The sequence below is a fragment of the Dendrobates tinctorius genome, unplaced genomic scaffold (genome assembly GCF_039654945.1).
Source record: "Dendrobates tinctorius isolate UK_male_01 unplaced genomic scaffold, ASM3965494v1 ptg000019l, whole genome shotgun sequence".
NCBI classification, from domain to species: domain Eukaryota; kingdom Metazoa; phylum Chordata; class Amphibia; order Anura; family Dendrobatidae; genus Dendrobates; species Dendrobates tinctorius.
This window is the reverse complement of record NW_027361687.1, coordinates 58,921,928-58,949,164: the sequence shown is the minus strand read 5'-3', so window position 1 is coordinate 58,949,164 and position 27,237 is coordinate 58,921,928. Positions and strand designations below refer to the sequence as shown.

At 46.8% G+C, this 27,237-nt stretch overlaps 1 protein-coding gene across 1 annotated transcript in view; it reads right to left on the bottom strand.

Annotated features, from left to right (window-relative positions):
• LOC141082653 (CD48 antigen-like) overlaps window positions 1-27,237 on the bottom strand; it is a 115,788-nt gene that overhangs the window by 4,402 nt on the left and 84,149 nt on the right. Inside the window, exon 2 of the mRNA XM_073566604.1 lies at window positions 159-467. Within this exon, the coding sequence (XP_073422705.1) occupies window positions 159-467 (309 nt within the window). The remainder of the gene's footprint in view (window positions 1-158; window positions 468-27,237) is intronic.

Below are 27,237 nucleotides of genomic sequence, written 5' to 3'. Positions count from 1 at the left end.
CTATGCATCGTATGTAAATGATTACATTGTCGTTCCCTCATGATACATTGCAAGGTTATGGGTGCCAAGAAGAATTTTCCTGACCTCCCTCTTTGTGCTTTACCCTCTGTCTGATATTTGCACTATGGTCTATAAAGATCTCCCCATGATAAACCTACCATACACAGTCAGGATAAAGGAGGCAGAATCTCGATTCCTGTCCGTATATTGCACAGTTACGTGGTAAATGCCGCTATCCTCCTGCCTCAGGTTATTAATCCTGAGTATGGAGCCATTTTCCAGTATTTCCAGTCTATTATCAAACTTCGGGTTTTTTATATCCACTTGATTATTATGGAAATGAGCCAGAATGAAGTATTGGAAATTCCAGTAGATTTCTTTCACGGCACCTGTCCCATTTATTTGCAGTATCAGATCCACAGATCGGTCTGTTATTTCATGGACCGTGAGAGGGACGTCGGGTTTTCCTGGAAACATAATACAGAGTAGTGAGTGTCTGATGTACAAACCATTATCTTACCAGTTCCCCTTCCTCCCACATTACGCTGTCTGGATAACTATGGAATACTAGACTGCCAATCCATTGTGCTGCCAGTTAACCTTAGGCTAGTTTCACATTTGCGCTTTTGAGCGCAGCGACGGCTTGCGCACGGCCGCCACTAAGCCCCGCCCCTGCCACGCCTCCGCCGGTAGCTCCTCTTTATCACTGGGGGCGCAGGCCGTGCGCAGTATGCATTTGACGGTGCATGCGTCCTTTTCACGGTGTGCCGACCAGCGCCAAACGCAACCTGCTGCAGTTTGGTTGCGCTAGGCGCACCGTGAAAAGGACGCATGCGCCGCCAAACGCATACTGCGCACGGCCTGCGCCCCCAGTGATAAAGATAGGGGACGCAGGACGCATGCAGCGTCATGCGCCGGTAGGCGGAGCTACCGGCGGAGGCGTGGCAGGGGGCGGGGCTCAAAAGCGCAAATGTGAAACTAGCCTTACACCTGGCTTTCTCTGCCAGTCCCTGTAGTACCTGCCCCTTGCCCAGCAAATACTGTACAGTCAACTACTTGCCCGCTCCATATAGAAATGCCCAAATCCCCAACACATAATCTCTAGTTTTAGTAGGAGCTTCTGTAAATGATAATGATCTCTTCTGTACAACCATGAGGTTTCAGAGCATAATGCCCTTGTTCCTCTTCTCTACAATCCTCGGTTTGTGAAATCACTCAGGAAATCCTTGTGGTGACAGAAGATTGTCACAACGAAACACGCACATAATGCAACTACAGATTACTGGAAATGCAACCCTGAAGTGAACACCAGCCATGGGAGCCATTGGTGTGGTCTTTTTTGCATTATGTCTAGAAGTCAATTAGAAGTAATATTTCTTTTCATGGAGGACTGTCTACTCCATGCTCACCGATAGAGATGTTGAAAAGATACAGACTTTATTGATGTATCGAAAGTTATAGGGGAGCAAAGAGAGCAGACACATCCAAAACTACAAATCTGTAAGGGAAGTCAGATACATATGTCACATAATGGCCTGATGGAAGTTGAGAAAACTGTTAGTCATTTCGCATTAGGGCAGGGTTAGTATCAGAATCATGGAGGTCACTGGCCAGATAAACTGAGAAGAACTATCCCAACCTTACCTGGACTTACCTACAGCAAAGGGTGTAGAAAATGTTTAGCAGATCCTCAAATCAGCACTTGCATCCTATAATCCAACTTGCAATGGTACCCATGAACTACAAGACCCATCTCTACTAGACCTAGTACTAGACATTTCGGCTCCTGACTGACCACCACACGTGAATGTTACAAGGCTAAATGCAGGACTCGACTTCAGGAACAAGAAAAGATGTGTTGCTACATGTTCCAAATGAGGCAATGACTTGTTCCTGGCTCGGGTCAGATAATGGTGAATCTCCTTGAAGTTTAGTACAGGAGAAATTCTTAACATTCCCTCTACCCCTGCTCCGACGAGCAGTACACAATGGTACTCTACTAGTTTGTTCAAAGCCACAAGGCTAGGTGACAGTAAGCTGGAGACAGTAAGGGTATGCTCCCACGGTCAGGAATTGCTCAGAATTTGCTCCGGATTTGACACAGGTAAAATCTGCACCAAATCTGCATCTGAGGTCACTGGCAGATCGTATCGTATCGTATCGTATCGTTTTTCATTGCATGCTTTTTTTGTCATTTGAAATAAAGCTAATTGAAAGTTGTCTTCTGGGAAGGAAAAAAACGTGATTTCTTGTTTGCAGATATATTGAGGTATGTTCCCACGGTCAGTAAACGCTGCAAGTTGGACGTTGTGTACATCCGCAAAGTCCAACCTGCAGCATCCAGCTGTTACAGCATAGTAGATGGCATTTCAAGAAATCCCATGCCCACTATGTGTGCACCAATGCCGTGGATGGCCTGCGGAGACGGACATGCTGCGCATTTTTCCAGACTACAGCATGTCTGTTTATGTAGTGGAGATGCTCCGTCTCCGCTGCATAAATTACCCATACACTTTCATTAGATGTGGTAAAACCGCATTTTCTTCCTAGTCACATGTGTGACGCCCCTGAGGCTTCAGTCGCCACAGAGGTACTGCACCTTCTCTTAAGGTGTAGTGCCCTACCATCCAGGTAAGGTGGGAACTCCTGACCATGCTCCACACCTGCATTCCACACACAAGATAGTTCAGTGGGGCCACCTAACAGCTTCATGCTGGGGGTTAGCAGAGCACCCCTCGTGGAACCCTGCTTCGTAACACGAGATGTGCTGGGAGGCGGGTGGAGTGTGATGATACAAAAGAGAGGGAAAGTGTAGGATTGGAGGTCAGTCTGACAGGAGGTCAGTCAGTCTGGGGTGAGTCCCAGAGAAGGAAGTCAGACGTGGGTCTGAGAGAGAGCAGGCTGACAGCAGGTCAGCCTGAGAGGAGCTCAAGGCGGACGAAGGCAGTCGGTCAGGAGAGGCTGAGGACTGGTCTTAGTGGATCGAGCTCCTCAGGGAAGGAAGAGAAGGAGAAAGAGACGTAGACTGAAGACTACAGATTCCATCAGAGAGATAGAACAGATCGGAACGAAGGAGAATAGAAGGACGGTGGGAAGCAGGTTGAGAAAGAGAGAGAACCCTTCCAGTCCAGAAAGCGCAAAGGCCGGGGCCCGGTCCCTGAGGTTGATTGGATCTTTATGTCCGGCAACAGACACCGGAGGAGTAGTGAGCCGCTAATGCCTTGCTCCCACCATAGACTTGGGACACAACAGCAACTGAATAGTGAGCCGGGACTCTGGAGCTAGAGTTCCTCGAAGCAGGCTACAGCTGTCTGTCATACAAGTAAAGACTAGGAACACCTAGAGAGAGGCATTCCAGGGTAACAAAGTACTGGTGTGCTTCGCACCTAAAGGCGCATTGGAGGAATCGTTCAGTAAGGTACATGTTGGTGGAGTGTGGAAGGGAGAATCCTATCCTGCCTGGAGAACACAGTACGGAGGCAGGCAGTTGTGTGAACTGCAAACAGTGAGTAAAGCTTTGGAACCGCATACTCTGGTGTCCTCCAGTTATTCCCGCACCGCTACACCTGGGTACCAGCATTCATACCATTCTGCACCTCTCCTCATCCATTGCACCTACACTGCCCTGGGACTACAGCTCCACCTGTGGTGAGCTACACCATCTTTGCTGCACCACACCATCAGTCCCAGCGGATCTGCATGCAGCGTTGGCCTAACACCATACTTGCCAAATACCACGGGTGGCGTCACAAACTATTCTAATAAACTCTAACACCATTAACATCACCGCCATGGATATTGGGCGCCCAGGGCCACGGACCGGGTCGCCGCTGCTGTGACACCTCCCCGCCTCGACACCGGCCCTGTACCGGGTAACCCCTGCTGCCCTGGGAGAGCCAGAGTGGGGAGCCCCACATGCATATTAAGTGCCGTTATGCAGCTAACTACGCATGTGTACTAATTTACATAATGGTGAATCTTGTGACATGGCCGGAAGTACATGACACAGAAAGTGGAGGAAAGCACAGTGAAAAGTCCCCTCCTTTTTAATAAATAAACAATATTTAAAATAAAGGCATGGAGTCCCCCTGTATTTGTTAAACCAGCCAGAGTAAAGCAGAGTACTAGGACTGGTATTTCAGGCTGGTGAGGATCCTATCTCCATGAACCTTACCAGCCTGATAATACCATGCTGCAGCAGTCTGCTGACCTTGGATGGTTAGCAAAAATAATGGGATCCCCTCCAAAAGACAGCATGGGGTTCCCCTATTTTTGTTAACCAGCCAAGAAAAAAGCAGACAGCTGTGGCCTGGTATTCTCAGGCTGGCGAGGGATATGGATTTTGTCCCTCACCAGCTTAAAAATAGCAGCCCGCAGCCATCCCACAATTGGCGCATCCAAAGATGCACAAATTGTAGTACTTTACCTGACTCTTCCCACTTGCCCTGTAACGATGGATAGTGGGGTAATATTTGTGGGGTTGATGTCACCTTGGTATTGTCAGGTGACATCAAGCGTCTATAAGACACCTATCCATTACTAATCCTATAGTTACATGGTAAATAAAGCCACAGCCAAAATATTTTAATTGAAATAATGACACAGACTCCTTTAACTTCTTAACGACTGCCGATACGCCTTTTAATGCCAGCAGTTAAGGGTACTTAATTCTCCGTGCCGCTTTTTAACGGCACTGAGAAATAAGTGTATAGCGTCCCCCAGTGTCGGAATTTCTCTGGGGTTTTGGCTACCAGGGGTAGCTGAGACCACAGAAAACATGATTCGGGTCGATTTTTACAGACCCCACTGTTGCGATCTCTGTTATTCACTGAATAACAGCGACCACAAAAAAAGTCAGATTTCCCATTTCTTCCTCTCTCCTCTGATGTGATCTAGCACATCCTGATGAAGGAACCTACCGAAACGCGCATCGGGGCGTGCATCCGCACCTTCCTGGGACTATCACCCTTATTAGGTAATTTTTCCATGCTGTATACAATTTGGCACTTACTGTTGTTGCCTCTTTTTTCACTTCATGTTTTAAAGCCATACTTACTGTGTTTTAATTTTGAGATTGAGCATTAGCAATTATTTATTCATATATATTTTTTGGCTTTTACTTTTGTACTTTATCACAATTTTTCACCAGTTTAGTATATTAATTGTTATATTTTAATTATCATTATATGCTCTATTTTTTAATCACATGGCTCATCGGTATTTATTAGAAAGAAATATTTTTATAATAGCATGAACTTTATCTAATGGTATTTAAGTATTTTCATCCAAGGTCAAATAAGGAATTTATTTAGTTAATAATTATTTAGATAATAATTTATATGTTTTTACCTTGAATTAATTATTCCAATATTGTCCCGGATATATTTTATATTTTTTGATTATTTATTGTTATTTTTTGTGTATATTGTTGTTTATTTGTGCGGTGCACCTTTTTTTAGCACTTGTTGTTGACAACAATCTTAATAAAAGCATTATTTTATATTAATTTATTTTCCCTGTCTTGGTATTTATATATTAATTCATTTATTTTTAAACAGAGATTTATATTCTTCCTGGTGTCTTTAAACCATCTCCTAGTTTTTAGGTTTACTATTATTTTTATGGTGTTCACTCAAGGGGTTAACTAGTGGGACAGTTTTAAAGAGCGGGTCATTACTGACGTGGCGATACAAAATATGTGAACCTTTATTGTTTTTTTTTTGTTTACATGAATAAAATTATTTATTGGCAAAATATTTCTTTTTTTTCTTCATTTGGGGATTTAAAAAAAATTTTTTTTTACACGTTGCTTCTCTATGCCGCTGTCACTACTGACAGCAACAACAGAGGGGTTAAATGCCCGCGATCGGTGCTAGCACTGATCGTAGGCATTGCTGCAAGGTTTCAGCTGTCAGTCACAGCAGACACCTGCACTGGATCACCACAGCGCTCAGCATGAGGCCGTGACGATAGCGGCGCTGTCCTAATACTGCTCCGGGCACAATCGCAGCTCCCGCAGAGCAGTACTAGAAAGGCGCATGTCAAGAAGGGGTTAATATTCTCAATTAAATCATTCTTACCGCATCGCCTAATTTCACTGAAGCCCTCAATCTCCTTTAAGAGAAATAAAATAAAAAAGCAACAGTATACCACACCTGTCCACCGAGAAGATATACAGTACATCCTGTCCCATGACAAGTCCAGCTCTGCTACATCTGGATGCCTTTGGCTGAACAGTGGCATTATGCCACCACTCAGCCTGACATCCAGACACAGCGGAGTTTGTAGATGACCACCGGAGATAACTCGATCTCCGGCGGTCAGATGAACTGCAGTTCTCACGGTCAGCTGACCAAGAGAACTTGCCTAGTGACCGGTCATAACCACGGTGGTCATGTGCATGGCAGTTTTCACGGTCAGCTCAGCTCATCGCGAGAACTGCAGTGTATGTGAACTTCCGGCTGTGACACAAGGTAAGACATTATTTAAATTAGTACACATGCATAGTAAGCTGCATTCCAGCTCTTAATACGCATGTGATTATAAAGATAATGCAGTTTTAACGCACCTAATGATAGTCTATGGGAAATGTATGCTGCAGAGACTGAGCGTCTACGAAAAAATATAAATAGACATGCTGTGGTCTGTAAAGACGCGCCACATGTCCATTTACGCAGGGAAGCCGCAGACGTCTCTGAACGCATAGTGGACATGGGATTTCATGAAATCCCAACCACTATGCTGTAACATCTGGCCGCGGCGGGTTTGACGGATGTGTGCAGCTTACAACCTGCAGCATTTACTGACCGTGGGAACATACCCTAGGGGTATGCACAACAAAATATATGGTCCATTTTGCCCTGTTACCCTTGCAAAAGTAAAAAGTTAGGTCTGAAGGAAAATTTTTGTGAAACAAAAGTAAATGTTTATTTTTTCCTTACACATTCCAAAAAATTTCCTGTTAAGCACCTGAAGGGTTAATAAACTTCTTGAATGTGATTTTGAGCACCTTGAGGGGTGCAGTTTTTAGAATGGTGTCACTTTTATGTATTTTCTTTCATATAGACCCCTCAAAGTGACTTCAAATATGAGGTGATCCCTAAAAAAATGGTTTTGCAAAATTTGTTGAAAAAAATGAGAAATCGCTGGTCAACTTTTATAACTTCCTAACAAAAAAAATTTGGGATCCAAAATTGTGCTGATGAAAAGTAGACATGTTGGGAAATGTTATTTATTAACTAGTTTGTGCGATATGACTCTCTAATTTAAGGGCATAAAAATTAAAAGTTTGAAAATTGCAAAATTTTAAACATTTTCACAAAATTTTCTTTTTTTTCACAAATAAATGCAAGTCATAGCAGCTAAATTTTACCGCTATCATAAAGTACAATATGTCATGGGAGAACAGTCTCAGAATCACCGGGATCTGTTTCGGTAGGTTCCTTCCTTTCCCCTGACGAAGGAACCTACCGAAATGCGTGTCAGGGCGTGCATCCACACCTTCCTGTGACTATCACCCTTATTAGTAATTTTTCTATGCTGTATACAATTTGGCACTTTTACCATTGTTGCCTCTTTTTTCACTTCATGTTTTAAAGCCGTACCCACTGTGTTTTAATTTTGAGATTGAGCATTTGCAATTATTTATTCATATATATTTTTTGGCATTTACTTTTGTACTTTATCACAATATTTTATGTACTATTTTTTAATCACATGGCTCATCGGTATTTATTAGAAAGAAATATTTTAATAATAGCATGAACTTTATCTAACTTTATTTAAGTATTTTCATCCAAGGTCAACTAAGGAATTTATTTATTAAATAATTATTTAGATAATAATTCATATGTTTTTACCTTGGATTAATTATTTCAATATTGTCCCGGATATATTTTATGTTTTTTGATTATTTATTGTTATTTTTTGTGTATATTGTTTTATTTGTGCAGTGCACTTTTTTTAAGCACTTGTTGTTGCCAAAAATCCTAATAAAGGCATTATTTTACATTAATTTATTTTCCCTGTCTTTGGAATTATATATTAATTCATTTATTTTTAAACAGAGATTTATATTCTTCCTGGTGTCTTTAAACCATCTCCTAGTTTTTAGGTTTACTAATTTTCGAGTAGTATCCACTAGAGTTGAGCGACTTTTGGTTTTTTAGGGTCGCGTTTCGTTTCGTGAAACCCGACTTTTCCAAAAGTCGGGTCGAGCAAGATCGTCCGATTATAGGGAAAAGTCGGGGTCGTCCCGAAACACGAAACCCAATGTAAGTCAATGGGGAATAAAAGTCGGCAGTGAGAGGAGGACAGGAAACACACCTACAGTGCCCATTTGAATGCCAAAAGCATCAATTCTTCTTACTTAAGCTTGTCAACCTTAATTAACTTCATAATACAAGTTACGCACTGAAAAATGGGGGTTATTTGGCTAAAGTTGTGGGGGGGGGCTGGCTCCAGGTTTTCATGTGCCCTGGGCGAAAGAACGCCCCTTTAACACATACCACAACTCATCATGCTCCGATACGGCAGAGAAATAGCGGTATAGTACAATGAAAAATACTTCACTTTTTACATCTCATGACAAGGCCCATCTATTTCTCCATACAGAATCATTGGTCCCATATAATGTTTGAAACAGTATATGATGAGCTCCACATAATGCTACAGTATATGTTGGTCCCCATGGATGAAGCTCCACTGTCTTATGGGCCCAAATAATGCTCCAAACATAATGGGCCCCATTTCTAATGCTCTAGTGTATAATGGGCCCTGTAAATGCTGCTCCAGTGTCTGATGTCCACCTTTGGAATGTTCCAGTGTATGGTGGGCCCCATCTATCATTCTCCAGAGTATAGTGCTCCCCAAAAATTGCTGTCCCAACATTGAAAACAATCAAATAAGTCTCCTCGCTAGGGAATCCCTGTACTAGTCTGGACTCCTCGTCGTCCCCATCTTCCATCTCACTGCACAGTATTTCAACCTTGCAAGTGCTGTGATCCTGAGAAAGCAGGGGGGGCACACTCGTTGGCGACGGCACTGGCACAGGGCCTCTGATAGTACGGTGGTGTGTCTGATGGCGGGTGGGCCGAACCTGCACTTTCATCTGCAGCTTCCTCTTTGTCACCGTGTGAGATGGAACTGTATATGGGAAGGGTAACCTGAGTTTCATCAGGGTCAGATTCAGGCCGTGTAGCGTGCGAGGGGAATGTAGTGGTCTGGGTCAATGTACCAGCAGATTCATCGAGCAGTGGCTGGGCATCAGTGCACTTGTGTCGCCCCCAGGAGTACGGTCGCCACAGTGGCATTACCTTCTTCCTAGGGAGTGTGATGTCATGCTTGGGAGCAACGAACGATCTCTCTAGCAGGTTAACTGATTGGGCGGCGTTATTCCCACGAGTCATGACCCTCCAAACAGCGTTCATGAAGGCAAAGTGTTTGTTTTACGTGGGCAGTATGGTTGCAAAGCTGAACCTTAAAGGAATGTCCAGAAGGGCACCACCAGGAGTGGAGCCTACGGTTAAATTCGACTCCACCTGGGAAACCTCAACCATGCCAGCTACAGAACAGATGCACACATTGCAAGCTTAATTCCGTTAACGAACGAGACTCCGTCATGCCCCGCGGTCCGAGTCCGGCTTACTAGAGGGACACGTGAGGCTCTGGAACATGAGATTGGCCAATAACTGGTGTGTCATGCCCTTACATGTCCGTGGCTGCATGTGCGCTACACTGAAAAGGCCAGCGTTTGTCGCTTACAGGTGCAGATAACCCGCTGAACAACGTTAGTGATGGGGATCACTGATTACAATTATTACCCGCGAACAATGATTTCCCAGTAAGTGCAGGTCAACTGCAGTTCCGGAATTAGGCCTAACCGTCATTCCTGAAAAAATGAAAAACTTACGTGTGCAAACCACAGGTGCTGTAGCTTGCTTAACAGCTCGCCAGCCGTTCTCACGCCCAGTATGGATTACACGTGATTGCACAAAGGTTAGAAAGGGTACCGTATCCCCAGATAACATGTATGGATAGCGTACACATTCAAAATATATGTCTCAGGAGGCAGGCTCAGACGGTGTTAGGCCCAGTATGGATTGCACGTGATGGCACAAAGGTTAGAAAGGGTACCGTATCCCCGGATAACATGTATGGATAGCGTACACATTCAAAATATATGTCTCAGGAGGCAGGCTCAGACGGTGTTAGGCCCAGTATGGATTGCACGTGATTGCACAAAGGTTAGAAAGGGTACCGTATCCCCGGATAACATGTATGGATAGCGTACACATTCAAAATATATGTCTCAGGAGGCAGGCTCAGACGGTGTTAGGCCCAGTATGGATTGCACGTGATTGCACAAAGGTTAGAAAGGGTACCGTATCCCCGGATAACATGTATGGATAGCGTACACATTCAAAATATATGTCTCAGGAGGCAGGCTCAGACGGTGTTAGGCCCAGTATGGATTGCACGTGATTGCACAAAGGTTAGAAAGGGTACCGTATCCCCGGATAACATGTATGGATAGCGTACACATTCAAAATATATGTCTCAGGAGGCAGGCTCAGACGGTGTTAGGCCCAGTATGGATTGCACGTGATTGCACAAAGGTTAGAAAGGGTACCATATCCCCGGATAACATGTATGGATAGCGTACACATTCAAAATATATGTCTCAGGAGGCAGGCTCAGACGGTGTTAGGCCCAGTATGGATTGCACGTGATTGCACAAAGGTTAGAAAGGGTACCGTATCCCCGGATAACATGTATGGATAGCGTACACATTCAAAATATATGTCTCAGGAGGCAGGCTCAGACGGTGTCAGGCACAGTATGGATTTGACGGCCCAGATTACACAGCGGAGGAGCAGGGAGAGGTAAAGATTGCAAATGCTGGGGCCCTGCCCAAGCAAGGGGGGCCCACTCGTGGGCGTCGGTACTGGCACTGGGCCCCTCATAGTACAGCGGTGTGTCTGACGGCGGGTGTGCACCACCACCGTCAGAGACACTTGATTGCACTATGAGGGACCCTGTGCCAGTACCCGCGCCCAAGAGTCGGCCTACCCACCTTTCCAGGGCAACGGCACTCGCACGGTGTCGTGCGCTAGGTGGTGACCCCGGCCATGGGGGGGGAGGCAGCACAGTTAGGGAGTTTTAGAAAGTGGCATATGTTGATGTTGGACATTCAGCTGATGCAAAAGGCGAAATAGGTCAAGTCCCAGGAAGAGGTGGACCAAAGCAAGCCATTTTTCTGTCACCCTATGTGTCATCAGGGGAAGGTGGGACAAAATCCTTGGAAACCCATGCATGGTTCATTTTAATGAAGGTTAGATCATCCACATTTTGGGTTGACAGACGGGTCCTTTTTTCTGTCAGGATTGATCCAGCTGCACTGAAGATTCTTTCCGATAGCACACTTGCAGCTGGGCAAGCGAGCTCCTGTAAGGCATATTGTGCCAATTCAGGCCAGGTGTCCAGTTTAGCGGCCCAATAGTCAAAGGGGAATGACCTGTGTGGGAGAACATCGATATGGGAGGAAAAGTAGTTTGTAACCATGGTTGACAACTGCTGTCTCCTGTCACTTTCCATCGATGCAGTATTACCAGTTGTGTGAGCGGTATTTGAAAAATCAGTCCACAACATTGTCATGAAACCCCTGTCTCCAACGCCACTTCTGCTGTGTGCACCACGAACACCTCTGCCAAGCTGCCCCCGGCCCGTACGGCTCGTGTGAGAACCATCACCGCTGCTGTGTGCTGGGAATGCCTCAAGCAACCGATTTACCAGAGTTGCTTGTTTATTAGCCAATATTAGGTCAAGGTTCTCCTGTGGCATGATGTTTTGTAATTTGCCTTTATAGCGTGGATCCAGGATGCTGGCCAACCAGTAGTCGTCATCGTTCATTATTTTGGCAATGCGGGGGTCCCTTTTTAGGATCCGCAAGGCATAATCTGACATGTGGGCCAATGTTCCCGGTGTCAATGATGCACTGCGAGTGCTGGTTGGAGGTGCACTTTCTGGCAAATCCACATCCCTCCAGTCACGCACAAACCCTGTACCAGACCTTGCCACGCCAACATTTTCACTTGCCCCACGAGATGCATCCTCCTCCCCTAAGTAATCATCCCCATCATCATCCTCCTCCTCCTCTTCTTCCTTCACCTCGTCCAGTAGAGGTCCCTGAGCAGACAATGGCTGAATGTCATCAAGGATTCCCTCCTCCTCTTCCTCCTCATCAACATTGGCTGCAGACGCCTGCTCCTTAAGGTGCGTCAAAGTTTGCATGAGCAGACGCATAAGTGGGATGCTCATGCTTAGGATGGCGTCGTCTGCGCTTACCAGCCGTGTGCATTCCTCAAAACACTGAAGGACTTTACAGAGGTCTTTCAGCTTCGACCACTGCACACCTGTCAACTCCATGTCTGCTCTCAAAGTGCCTGGCCGTGTATCCTCCCACAAATGCATTATGGCCTGCCTCTGCTCGCACAGCCGCTCCACCATGTGCAGGGTGGAGTTCCACCTTGTTGCAATGTCGATAATGAGGCGGTGGTTGGGAAGGTGGAGCAATCGCTGCAGCTTCTGCATACGAACGGAGTGTACAGGCGACCGGCGGATGTGCGCGCACAGTCTTTGCACCTTCTGGAGCAGGGCTGTTAACTCCGGATAATTTTTGAGGAAGCACTGCACCACCAGGTTCAAGGTGTGAGCCAAGCAAGGTATGTGGCTGAGTTTTGAAAGGGCTATGGCTGCCAAAAAATTACGGCCGTTATCACTAACTACCTTGCCTGCCTCAAGATGTACACTGCCCAGCCATGACTCAGTTTGTCGCTTCAAGTACTCGGCCAGCACCTCGGCGGTATGTCTGTCGCCCAAACACATCATCTGCAACACAGCCTGCTGACGCTTTCCACTAGCTGCTCGATAGGGGGACACATCGTGTGCAACAGTGGCAGCTGCAGATGGAGTGCTCGTACGACTGCGCTCTGTGGACGAGCTTTCGCTTCTGGAGGAGGAGGAGGAGGAGGAGGGTGGAACGCCTACAGCCAACTGTTTCCTATACCGTGGGCTAGGCAGCACTGTCCCACCACCGCTGTCCCCTGTGGACCCTGCATCCACCACATTAACCCAGTGCGCAGTGATGGACACGTAACGGCCCTGGCCATGCCGACTGGACCATGCATCAGTTGTGAGGTGCACCTTTCCGCTCACTGACTGCTTGAGTGCATGGACAATGCGGTCTTTCACATGATGGTGGAGGGCTGGGATGGCTTTGCGAGAGAAGAAGTGGCGACTGGGTAGGTCATAGCGTGGTACTGCATAGGCCATGAGTTCGCGGAAAGCTGCGCTTTCCACCAACCGAAAGGGCATCATCTCAAACGAGATTAGTTTGGCAATGTGGGCGTTCAAACCCAGTGTACGCGGATGAGAGACTGAGTACTTTCTTGACCTACTCATAGTGTCTGGGAGGGTGAGCTGGACTTGAGAGCTGCATATGGTGGAAGTAGCGGTGGACAGGGCGGACTGAGAGAGGGTTGATGATGGTGATGGAGTTGGTGTTCTTTCTGATGGCCTAGAATCAGTCTTTCGTTGATATAACAGTGGGATTCCCTGACTGCTGTGGCCTTGCAACGACACCTCAACATTTGCTGCTGTGCTGACCGGTGGGCTTACAGTGGGGGAAACAATGTAGCGTTGATGACTACCTTCGTTGCGATCAGTTGCACATGTGGCACTTGAGGTTTGGTGTTGTGTCCACGCTTGCAAGTGCATGCTGGTTAAATGTCTAAGCATGCAACTGGTATTCAAATTTTTCAGATTTTTCCCTCGGCTAAAGGTCTTTGCGCACTTCTTACAGATAACCTTGGCCTGATCATGAGGATTTTGTTCAAAAAAGTGCCACACTGCACTCTTCCTACTTTGGCAGACATTTTGCGGCCTAGCACGCTGTGATCTTTTGACCCTCTGGACAAGCTGTCCAGCAACTCTTTTGATGTTTGGAACCTGTCTTTGGAGTGCTCCGGGCCTGCCAGATAACAGCTGTTGCGATGTCGATGTCTGCTGTGGATGCTCCTCATCTGAGCTATTTGAAGCAGCACCCTCTTCCCCCAATGGATGCCAATCTGGGTCAACAACTGGGTCATCCATCACCTCCTCTTCTATGTCATGTGCACCTTCCTCTGTGTCACCGTGTATGGTGGTATAGTGTGCGGGAAGGGGCACCTGAGTCTCATCAGGGTCAGAATCTGGCTCTGTACACTGCGAGGACAATGTAGTGCTCTGAGTGAATGTACCAGCAGAATCATCCATCAGCGGCTGTGCATCAGTGCACTCCATGTCAGATTCATCTTGGCCTGGGTAATTCACCATTTCACTTGATAATCCAGGCATGGAATGTGAAAACAGCTCCATGGAGTAATCAGTAGTATGGCCTGCGTCATCCTTCAATCTTGGTTGGGGTGAAGGACACAAGGAAAGGTGTGGTTCATGAACATGAGCCTCCAATGACGACTCAGTGCTTTTACTTTTTACAACTGAAGAAGAGGAGGCGATAGAGCTGGAGGCTGAGTCAGCAATGTAAGACAAAACTTTTTCCTGATGCTCTGGCTTTAAAAGCGGTTTGCCAACTCCTAGAAAACTAAGCGCTCGAGGCCTTATGTAGCCAGACGATGACGCAGGCTCAACACCTCCTGCATTCGGTCCTATTTTGCTCTTGCCACTACCATCAGATCCACCACCAACACCATCATTACCAGCTGCCAACCCCCGCCCAATTCCACGGCCTCTTCCACCAGCCTTCCTCATTTTTGGTAGAAATGTAGACAAAATCCAACAAACTATATAGTAATGTAAAACAAGGTACAAGGTGTCTATAGGACAGGGGAGATTTTGAATTTCTGCACACACTTTTGGACACTGGACACTTTTGGATTGTGTGAGGCCCACTGATATCTGAGCGCTATGTGACAGGCTCGATGGCACAGCTGTGACCTAAGTGACTAGAGGATAAGTGAGATTTTGAATCTCTGCACACACTTTTGGACACTGGACACTTTTGGATTGTGTGAGGCCCAATGAATATCTGAGCGCTATGTGACAGGCTTGATGGCACAGCTGTGACCTAAGTGACTAGAGGATAAGTGAGATTTTGAATCTCTGCACATACTTTTGGACACTGGACACTTTTGGATTGTGTGAGGCCCAATGAATATCTGAGCGCTATGTGACAGGCTCGATGGCACAGCTGTGACCTAAGTGACTAGAGGATAAGTGAGATTTTGAATCTCTGCACACACTTTTGGACACTGGACACTTTTGGATTGTGTGAGGACCACTGATATCTGAGCGCTATGTGACAGGCTCGATGGCACAGCTGTGACCTAAGTGACTAGAGGATAAGTGAGATTTTGAATCTCTGCACACACTTTTGGACACTGGACACTTTTGGATTGTGTGAGGCCCACTGATATCTGAGCGCTATGTGACAGGCTTGATGGCACAGCTGTGACCTAAGTGACTAGAGGATAAGGGAGATTGGATTGCTTTTAAAAAAGCAGTTTGCGGAGCAGTGGGTAAACAGCAATGCCAGCCTGTCAGGAAGCCTTAAAAGGCAGCCCAACAACCAACACCACTGAGACACCACAATATAGCCTCCCCTTGCACTGCACACACAGTGACTGGTGTGTTGTGCAGGCCAAATTGCTATCAGCAGCAGAAGCAGTTTTTTTTTCTTCTCAGCAGGACAAAATAAAAAAATTGGGATTGCTTTTAAAAAAGCAGTTTGAGGCCCAATGAATATCTGAGCGCTATGTGACAGGCTCGATGGCACAGCTGTGACCAAAGTGACTAGAGGATAAGGGAGATTGGATTGCTTTTAAAAAAGCAGTTTGCGGAGCAGTGGGTAAACAGCAATGCCAGCCTGTCAGGAAGCCTTAGAAGGCAGCCCAACAACCAACACCACTGATACACCACTATATAGCCTCCCCTTGCACTGCACACACAGTGACTGGTGTGTTGTGCAGGCCAAATCGCTAGCAGCAGAAGCAGTTTTTTGGTCTTCTTCCCTGCCTAACGCTCTCCCTACAGAATCAGCAGCAACCTCTCCCTATACTGAGATCGGCAGAAGTAAGATGGCGGTCGGCGTGCACGCCCTTTTATACCCCCTGTGACGCCCACCAAAGCAAGCCAATCACTTGCATGCCCTTCTGAAAGATGGTGGTGACCCGTGCCTATGTCATCACGTTGCCCACAGTGTCCGTTGATCCTGATTGGCTGAAAAAGAGCGCAAAACAAACTTTTGAAACGCGACTTTGGCGCGTAAGTCGCCGACCTCGTGGCCGACCTCATCCTAGGGTCTGGTTTCGTTTCATGAAACCCGACTTTGCTAAAAGTCGGCGACTTTTGAATTTTTTTGACCCGTTTCGCTCAACTCTAGTATCCACTTTTTTCTTTCTTTTTGGTTGGGCACATAAATCTCTTCTTATATTCAACTCTATTTGTGTGTATATATATATATATATTTTTTTTTTTGTGTGTGTTTGTATATATATATATATATATATATATATATATACACACACACATACATTTAACTCTCATTGCATTGAATCTCAGGATATTTATTTATATAATTTTTAGTATATTTTCATTTTTGCATCTTTCCTATTTGGTTGTCTACCGTAAAAAAAATAAAAAAGGAGGCAAAAAACAATGCCCTATCATCATACCGCAAAATAAAAAGTGCAATAAAACGCGATCAAAAAGACGGATATAAATAAAAATTGGACCGCTGAAAATGTCATGTTGCCCTACAAAAATCAAGCCGCCATACAGCTCCATCAGCAAAAAAAAAAAAAAAAAAGATATAGCTCTCAGAATAAAGCGATGCAAACTATTATTTTTTCTATAAAATAGTTTTTATTATGTAAAAGCAACAACAAAATAAAGATATAAACGAGGTATCGCTGTAATCGTACTGACCCAAAGAATAAAGCTGTCTTACCAATTTTATTATACACAGAACGATATTAAAAAAAAAAACAAAAATAATTCCTGAATTGCTTGTTTTTGTTCATTCTGTCTCCCAAAAATCGGATTAGAGAGTAATCAAAAAATGTCATGTGCCTGAAAATGGTACCAATAAAAACGTCTGCTCGGCCCACAAACATCAAGCCCCCACGTGACTCTGTTTGCCGAAATATGGAAAAATTATAGCTCACAAAATATGGTGATGCAAAAACTAGTTTTTGCAATAATAAGCGTTTTTTAGTGTGTGACAGCAGCCAAACATAAAAACTCGATATAAATCTGGTATCGCTGTAGTTGCACCGACCCGAAGAATAAAGTCGCTCAATCACTTATACCACATGAGGAACGGCATAAAAATTAAATAAAACCAATTATTCACATGCTGTTGATTGTTTCATTCTGCCTCCCAAAGATCACAGTAATTCTCGGCGGACATTTATCCTGCGCTCTGAGCTGAGTGCTTATACTGGGGTTTCCATGTAAATCTCTGAAATACATGATTCAGACAGAAACCCCAGGGGAAAATTCCCTATGTTGAGGCAGGTGGAGGCACTGTGGATGCCATAGGACCTGTAATCTGTGGTTGTCCGTCTTTTTAGGATTGTATAAAAGTGCCTTCGGCCACAGTTTTGTGCACTTCTGAAAAGGGCACCGCTGAACAGAGGCCAGACTGAGTCCAGAGTAACACTGCTGCCTCATTATAGTGAATGGATCCCTCAGGGGTTTCATCTGAATCAAGTCACTCAGAGATTTAGATGGAAACACCAAAGTAAGTGCTCAGCAAAGAGTGCTGGATAACTGTGATCCAAACCGTTATGTAAAATGTGTAAGAGGGTGAACTGTGATTACGCCAGGAGAGCACTAGGACCCTGTGGTGTATGCCTGCTGCAGCTAAGAGCAGGTGCTGCGAGTGCCCAGGAATCTGTGTGTGCTGGGGGGTGGGGCCCAGTGTCGGCTGTCTAGAGTTGTAAGTCAAGCTTCCAGAAGAGAAGAGAGACTGCCCTGAGAGACACTGTGTGTGTAGCAGCTTGTGAGAAGCAAAGAGATTGAATGCTGTAAGAGACTGTGTACTTCAACCCTTCATCTTGGGAGCCTGAGACATTGCTGTGGAACAAAGACTGAGCATTACTGAGAGCTGTGTGACTGTGGAGCTCTGTGGAGTCCCTGTTGTGATGAGCTGAGAAGCAATATTGGACAGACATTTTATACAGAAACAGGCGTATTGCTTCTAGGAGGATTTGTGAGGACTACAGGAGGAGAGACAGAATCTTGAGGCTACAGAACTATAATTCCCGGCATTTGGGGTCGGCACCTGCTGACAAGATGAGGAACCTTGTGTTGCTGCAACTGATTGGCGCTGAAAATTTGGGACTGGCTGCATCCTATGCAATCTATATGCCTGAGAGAAGACTCACCTCGGGTTAAAGGTACCATAGTTATAGATACCCATGCATCCCTAGTAAAACGCTTAAGGACCTTTGTATTATATTTATATGTATTGTTATTGTAGGTGTTAGGAATGGCGGAACTCACTAAATAAAAATATAAATTAAGTGCGTTCGCCGCTCGGGGTCCACCGTGCAGTAGGTGAAATAACCTCTGCTAAGTGGTGGCAGGAGCAATATGGCGGAACTGCACACAGGGTTAACCTCCACCCAGGTGTGCAGAGCAATCTCAGTTAAACTCACGGAGATGCCAAAAGTACAAACACAAATAACTGAGCCTGTTGTAGTCACAGTACTAAGTAAAAAACGCACACAAGGTATACGGTCACAGGAGTAGCCCAAGACGGCGGCACTACGTCCGTCTAGACCTACCGTGTGCACGGCGTTGCAACTGCAAATGCAAAGGAGGCTGCTACTGCAGCGCGTCGTGGACACTGCTGCCAAACAAAGGCAAGGCGCAGGCGTAATGTCGGACGCTAGCAGCTGTGCAAGTTGAAGCAGAGGAGCGCTGGCGCTGATACTAACTCAGTCCCTATTCACATGCGTAATATCAGAGGGAAGGGGTTTCAAATGAGTCAGTCACCAGAATCATGCATCCGCCCTCATGCACACAGCAGCAAGTATGAACAGCCATGCGCGCCTTTTATAGCAGCCGGGACCTTCTGCACCCTTCCAGATCTCGGAGATGAACCAATGAGAACTGGAGCGGGACCTGAGCACATGACTCCCGATCTCCAATGGGAGATCGTCCCATGAGCATACTCAGTAAGAGGACAGAAGAACCTAGCCTCAGGAGAGATTTGCTGCAAGGCAATCTCCTCTGCAATCTCCTCTGCAGTGGAAAAATAGGAGGAGAGTGCAGAATGTGAGGATCTGGATCCCTGCTGAGTAAACACAGAAATCCGACTCCTAAAGGCCCCTTTACATTTAGAGATGCACCAGCAATCCCGACCACGATACGACCTGGTCAGGATCGCTGGTAGATCGCTAAATGGTCGCTAGTGAGCTGCCACACAGGCAGATCTCACAGCGATGCAGCATCGATACAGTGGTCGTTACTTACCTTTCACACGCAGCGATCCTGGCGTCCTCCCGTCCGCGTCCACGCGTCGCTCGTCAGCGCCAGCAGGAAGCCCAGCAGGAAGCGCCCGAAGAGAAATGGAGCTGCGCGATCTCGCTCAATCAGCGACAGACATCGGGGGAGCCGGTCGGAGGTAAGTATCACACATACCGATATCGCTAGCAATATCGCTGCTGCGTCACCAAATCGGTGATGCTTTAGCGACATTGCTAGCGATATCGCTATGTGTAAAACCCCCTTTACAGTAGGTTTGTATAGGTTATACTCAGTGTGCCATTCCAGGGGGTCCCTTGATATCACTACATTCGATTTACACCTGCTCTCTGAGTACCTGAAATGACTTTTCTGATAGGTAAATTTATTTCAAATCCCTGTGTAATACACTCTTCAGGGAACCTTGGATTGGCATAGTGATTTCAGCTGCGGCTGAGAGAGTGTACTGTACAGTTGTGGCCAAAAGTATTGACACCCCTGCAATTCTGTCAGATAATACTCAGTTTCTTCCTGAAAATGATTACAAACACAAATTCTTTGGTATTATTATCTTCATTTAATTTGTCTTAAATGAAAAAAACACAAAAGAGAATGAAGCAAAAAGCAAAACATTGATCATTTCACACAAAACTCCAAAAATGGCCCAGACAAAAGCATTGGCACCCTCAGCCTAATACTTGGTTGCACAACCTTTTGCCAAAATAACTACCACCAACCTTCTTCCGGTAACCATCAATGAGTTTCTTACAATGCTCTGCTGGAATTTTAGACCATTCTTCATTGGCAAACTCTCCAGGCCCCTGATATTTGAAGGGTGCCTTCTCCAAACTGCCATTTTTAGATCTCTCCACAGGTGTTCTATGGGATTCAGGTCTGGACTCATTGCTGGCCACATTAGAAGTCTCCAGTGCTTTCTCTCAAACCTTTTTCTAGTGCTTTTTGAAGTGTGTTTTGGGTCATTGTCCTGTTGGAAGAACCATGACCTCTGAGGGAGACCCAGCTTTCTCACACTGGGCCCTACATTATGCTGCAAAATTTGTTGGTAGTCTTCAGACTTCCTATTGCCATGCACACGGTCAAGCAGTCCAGGGCTAGAGGCAGAAAAGCAACCCCAAAACATCAGGGAACCTCCGCCATGTTTGACTGTAGGGACCGTGTTCTTTTCTTTGAATACCTCTTTTTTTCTCCTGTAAACTCTATGTTGATGCCTTTGCCCAAAAAGCTCTACTTTTGTCTCATCTGACCAGAGAACATTGTTCCAAAATGTTTTAGACTTTTTCAGGTAAGTTTTGGCAAACTCCAGCCTGGCTTTTTTATGTCTCGGGGTAAGAAGTGGGGTCTTCCTGGGTCTCCTACCATACAGTCCCTTTTCATTCAGACACCGACGGATAGTGCGGGTTGACACTGTTGTAACCTCGGACTGCAGGGCAGCTTGAACTTGTTTGGATGTTAGTCGAGGTTCTTTATCCAACATCTGCACAATCTTGCGTTGAAATCTCTTGTCAATTTTTCTTTTCCGTCCACATCTAGGGAGGTTAGCCACAGTGCCATGGGCTTTAAACTTCATGATGACACTGCGCACGGTAGACACAGGAACATTCTGGTCTTTGGAGATGGACTTGTAGCCTTGAGATTGCTCATGCTTCCTCATAATTTGGTTTCTCAAGTCCTCAGACAGTTCTTTGGTCTTCTTTCTTTTCTCCATGCTCAATGTGGTACACACAAGGACACAGGACAGAGGTTGAGTCAACTTTAATCCATGTCAACTGGCTGCAAGTGTGATTTAGTTATTGCCAACACCTGTTAGGTGCCACAGGTAAGTTATAGGTGCTGTTAATTACACAACTTAGAGAAGCATCACATGATTTTTCGAACAGTGCCAATACTTTTGTCCACCCTCTTTTTTATGTTTGGTGTGGAATTATATCCAATTTGGCTTTAGGACAATTCTTTTTGTGTTTTTTCATTTAAGACAAATTAAATGAAGATAATAATACCAAAGAATTTGTGTTTGCAATCATTTTCAGGAAGAAACTGAGTATTATCTGACAGAATTGCAGGGGTGTCAATACTTTTGGCCACAACTGTATAAGGGTATTCAATCTGTTTCTTCCATATACTAAGTTCTACTTTATCTGCTGTTTGAGTAAAGACTCTTTTGGGATTTCTGCCTCAGTCTCGGTGTGTGACCCACTGGATCTTATTTGGACCTCTGGTCATTAAATTTTTGGTGTAGTCGGCAGGAACCAGTGTTTGTCATGGACGGAGGTGAGGAAAGAAATGACCCCGCTGTAACCTGCATCCCCCTCAGGAGTTGAGGGTCCCCTGGCAGCCGCGGCAACTCCGGGAGGGTATGTGCCTGTAGGAGCTTTACTTCAGCACATGCCGAAATATGATGGGCGCAACATAGCGCTGCAGGATTGAGCCAAGAGCGTCTGGAGTATTCTGCATTTGTGTAATCTGCCCCCCAAGCTGGCATTAAATGCACTAGAGGGTGATACCAGGCTGATGGTGATGGTGTACCCAGAATCAGAGAGGGATACATTAGAGAAGATTTTGGAACTGTTAGAGGGGAGTTTGGGAGCCAGAGGTCATGTGACCCAGCTTTGGTCCCTATTCTTTAATCGCCCCCAAAGGGAATGTGAGTCTCTGATGCAGTACTCTAATATCTTGCATGAGACATTGAATGAGATGCAGCAACTGGGGGCATTCCGGGATCAATTCATCACCGGGTTGGCCAATAGATTTCTCCGAGACAAACTGATGGAGATGGCCCGGACTGCACCGTAATTATCTTTCTGGCAGATTTATCAAGCCATGGTGGAAAGGGAGGAGGAGTCTGCCCTGGTGCCTGAGGGGTCAGTGAACAGTGACCAGCTGGAGGGAAGCTGGTCGTCAGTGTCAGGAGGAGAAGGGCTGGTAAGCGTGGAATAAGCTCTGCGTGCCGAGTTGAAGGAGCTGAAACTGGAAGTGTCTAAACTTAGAGCAGGGCCCGCGTCAACCCCCGCAGGGGGACCATCTGACATACTTCCTGGTACGGTGGTCACACAGATGGCCAGGTTGCCCTCCCAGAATGAGTCAAGTCCTTGTTCGCGAGAAGCAGTCATCTGCTGGAAGTGTGGATGCCGGGGACACATCACTCGTTACTGCCAGATGCCTGTAGCCCCAGAGGCCCCGTCACCAGCTTTAGTCTCCCAGCTGCTGCCATGAGAGGGTAAGCAGCAGTGGCCTCACACCCACAAAGCCCTCAATGGGATGAGCAAGATTTGTTTGCATGCAGTCCAGTGATGGAATCAGAGATTGAAGGGTGGAAGATGAGGTGTTTAGACGACACAGGATCCGAATGTACTATAATGCCTTTAGAAGTGTATGAGAGATACTTCAGTCAACTAGTGGTTCCAGAAGATGGCCGAGTGATACGACTTACCTCCACAAATAATGACCATCTGTTGGTTAAGGGGATCATGTGGATGCAGCTAAAATGTTTGGTCAATAGCTGGGACTGAAAGGGATTGTGCTGGTGGATCACCCCCCCCAGAAGAGGGATGGAAGTGACGCTCGGAATGAGCGTGCTGCGAGATTTGAACCACCAGATGTATGCCAGTGAGGGACCCATGCTACAAGCCACCGACCCACACAGAGAATGTTACACCATTTAGTGCTGAGCTGCGACTTGCTGAAAAGTGCAATCTCAGGGGACCGGGTGGGCCTGGTCTGAGTGCCATCACGTACCCCGATCCTGCTGGCACCCAGACAAGGGAAACTCTTAATACTGCCGGTGGGAGCTGCACAGAGATTGAATGGGCTTGAAGTGCTACTCGAGCCAGCCCAAGAGAAGTCCTCATTTGTCAAGGTACATGTGGCCCGGTCTCTGGCGATTGTGAAGAATGGACGGGTGCGGGTCCGATGCATCAGTGTTTTAGATAAGGCTGTTATAATTACCACTGGGACCATTCTGGCTGAACTGTTTGTGCCGGCGGAAAAGGTGCCTGACAAGGCAGGATTCGAACTGTGCCCAGACCAACAGTCATCCTGGACACTGGCGGTTGAGGTAGGCCAGACTGAACCCCCTACCGAATTATGAAATGGTTGTGTGATCATGGAACAGATGGGCGTGGATCTGGAGAACCTGACCTCTGTGCAGTTGGAGCAGTTGGAGAGTGTTTTGTGGAGCATCAAGAGACCTTTTTGCGACATGGGGAGGACTTCGGATGTGCCCGGACGATTGAGCATGAGATCCCCATTGGGGATACTCCACCCATTAGGGAAAGATATCGTCAAATCCCTCCGGCGCTCTATCAAAAGGTGAAGGGCATGGTTGCCAGTATGCTGGACAATCAAGTGATCCGAGAGAGCCGGAGTCCCTGGGCGGCTCCAGAAGTCTTGGTCCGGAAGAAGGATGGGATCCGTCGATTTTGTGTGGACTATCGAAAATTGAATTCCCACACGGTCAGGGACACATATCCTTTACCCCGTATTGAAGAATTCCTGTCAGCACTGGGTCAGGCCAAGTATTTCTCAATGTTGGATTTGGCAAGGTACGAATGGCCGAAAAAGTTCGGGCCAAGACAGCATTTGTCTTGCCAATGAGGCTCTATGAGTTCAACCGGTTGCCCTTCGGACTCGCTACCGCCCAGGGAACCTTTCCAACATCTGATGGAACATTGCTTAGGCGATCTGAATTTTGAATCAGTCCTGATATATCTAGACGACATCGTGGTGTTTGGGACCTCATTTGAAGATCATCTTGAAAAGCTGTGTCAAATTCTCCAGCGACTCAGTAGCTACGGCCTGAAAATAAAGCCAAAGAATGTCAACTGTGCCAGAGTCAGATTGAGTATTTGGGGCACCTGGTGACCCCGTACGGGTTGCTACCTGTGGCCAGTAAGGCTAAGGCGGTACAAGAGTGGCCACCTCCTCGCGACCTGCGAGAAGTGTGGGCCTTCCTGGGCCTAGCAGGATACTATCGGCGGTTTGTGCCTAAATTCTCACAACTGGTGGGTCCCCTAAATGAACTTTTAAGTGGGAAAGCGCTGGGTCCTTGAAGCCGCCCCATTCAATGGGGGCTCCAGCAGGAAAAGGCGTTTGATGAAGTGAAAACCGCCCTAATGAGTGCCCTGTTGTTTGGCATATGCCCGGTTTGACAGCCCTTTTTTGCTGTACGCAGATGGTAGTCTTCATGGATTAGGGGCAATACTAGCACAGGTGCAGGAAGGTCGAGAGTGAGTGATTGCCTATGGCAGCAGGTCTTTAAGAGACTCCAAGCGAAATCCTGCTAACTACAGCTCATTCTGGCTGGAATTGCTGGCTCTGGTGTGGGTGATGACAGAACACTTTGCCGAGTATCTAACAGCAGCTGAGGTGCTAGTCATGACAGATAACATCTCGCTGGATCACTTAGAGAATGCAAAACTGGGAGCGTTGGAGCAGCGGTGAGTCGCCCGCCTTGCCAAGTTCAATGATCGCATTAAATTCCGCTCTGGCCGAGAAAACGGAAATGCAAATGCATTGTCATGGGTACCCTGGGATCCTCGGGGGAAGATGTTGATGACCAACTTGAGGACACTGAAACTTTGGTCTTGGGGCAGATACCTATCTTTCGAAGTATGGTACACTCAAGTGGTGTGTTCACCCTGTGTCCTGGTAAAACTCCCTCAGATTGAACAAAGGTCCAGGATGAGTGCCCGGACATTGCACTTGTGCACCGTTGAGCATAAAACAAGGTCTGGCCCAGTGCAGAGGACAAGGCTCAACTGTCCACGGAAGGAATTAAACTATTTCGACAATGGGACAAGGTTCCACACACTTCTTGTCCCATTGTCGAAATAGTTTAATTCCTTCCGTGGACAGTTGAGCCTTGTCCTCTGCACTTTTGTATCGTAAGGTGTACCTATTATCTGAGCTGCAGCACCGGTACCAACTGATAATCCCTGTGTGGATGGGTCTGGTGGTTGGTCGTGAGGGGCATGAGAAGGGGGCTAACTTTGGAAGTGAAATGGAGTGGTTGCAGCGAGTCCTCTATTGCCCTGAGTTGGTAGGGATGGTGGCAGACGCGTGTTGGCCGTGTCGGGTATGTGGGCTCAGCAAAAGCAATGAGCAGCGGGCTCCCAGGCAGTCTATTAAGACTTTCGCTCCACTAGAGCTACTCATGATTGACTACGTTTTGATAGGGTACTCCTATTGCCTGGTAATGACAGATCACTTTACCAAGTATGCTGTAGCTGTGCCGACAAGAGACCAGACGACAAAGTTGGCAGCTGAGGCCGTGTGTCGACATTTCTTCCAAGTATTTGGGTGTCCGCAGAGAATACATTCGGATCAAGGGGCATGCTTCCAGGGGACGCTGATGAGGGAGCTGCACCAGCTGTATGGTATTGAACAGTTGAGAACAACGCTTTATCACCCCAGGATAATGGGGCATGTGAGCGTTTAAATCGTACCCTGTTGCAAATGTTGAGGACATTAGAGGGTCAACAGCAGGCACGCTGGCCTGAGTATCTCCCCGAATTGATGTAGGCCTACATAATAGAGTACACAACACTACTAGCTATTCACCGCACATGTTGATGTTTGGGAGACACGGCCGGTACATTGAGGGTTTGAACATGCCGGATCCCTCCTCCAATCCCCCTCGGACTGCATCCGAATGGGTATGAGAACATCGGCGGCGGTTGAGGGTAGTGCATCAGGTGGTGGGTGATCGCCTTCGGCAGGTGGCCCATAGGGACATGCGACTTGTGAAATCAGAGCTGTTTTCTCCGGGAGATAGTGTTGGTGATGGTCAGGAAAGCTGAGTGACCGATGGGAGGCGACTCCGTATCTCATAAAAAAAAACTGGTGAATCCTGAAATTCCAGTGTGTGAGGTTGAACCGGTGGGGACAGGGGGGGCCAGCCCATAATTTGCACCGTAACACGCTACAGCGGTGCTCGTTTGAAGATTCGGCTCCCATTCCCATGGAGCCAGAGGCCGTGTCCCCAGGGATGGGTACTCTTAATGATCTTACTTGCCCCTTTCACCAATCTGTCCCCGTGTGACGAGAGTGTTGAGAATGTGGTGGATCCTGCTGAGGAGAGAGCATCAGGTCAGCTGCTTGGTCGAGACGCTGTGTCACAGGACGCCGTGCCGCAGGAGGAGACAACCTCACTTGCGCCCTCTGGCAACTCCACAGAAGAGCCTTCCACTCCCTCTGGGGCAGCGCCTGTTGGAATAGGCCTTAGGAGAACTACCCGATCTATGGCAGGAATACCACCCCAGCGATATGCTCTGACAACTTTGAGTGGGAGGTATGTCGGGGACGCCAACCTCTAGTGGAGTGGCATGTAAGAGGGTGAACTGTGATTACACCAGGAGAGCACTAGGACCCTGTGGTGTTTGCCAGGTGCTGCGAGTGCCTAGGAATATGTGTGTGCTGGGGGGTGGGGCCCAGTGTCGGCTGTCTAGAGTTGTAAGGAAAGCTTCCAGAAGAGAAGAGAGACTGCCCTGAGACACACTGTCTGTGTGGAGCAGCTTGTGAGAAGCAAAGAGATTGAACGCTGTAAGAGACTGTACTGCAACCCTTCTTCTTGGGAGCCTGAAACCTTGCTGTGGAACAAAGACTGAGCGTTCCTGAGAGCTGTGTGACTGTTGGGCTCTGTGGAGTCCCTGTTGTGATGAGCTGAGAAGCAATATTGCACAGACATTTTAT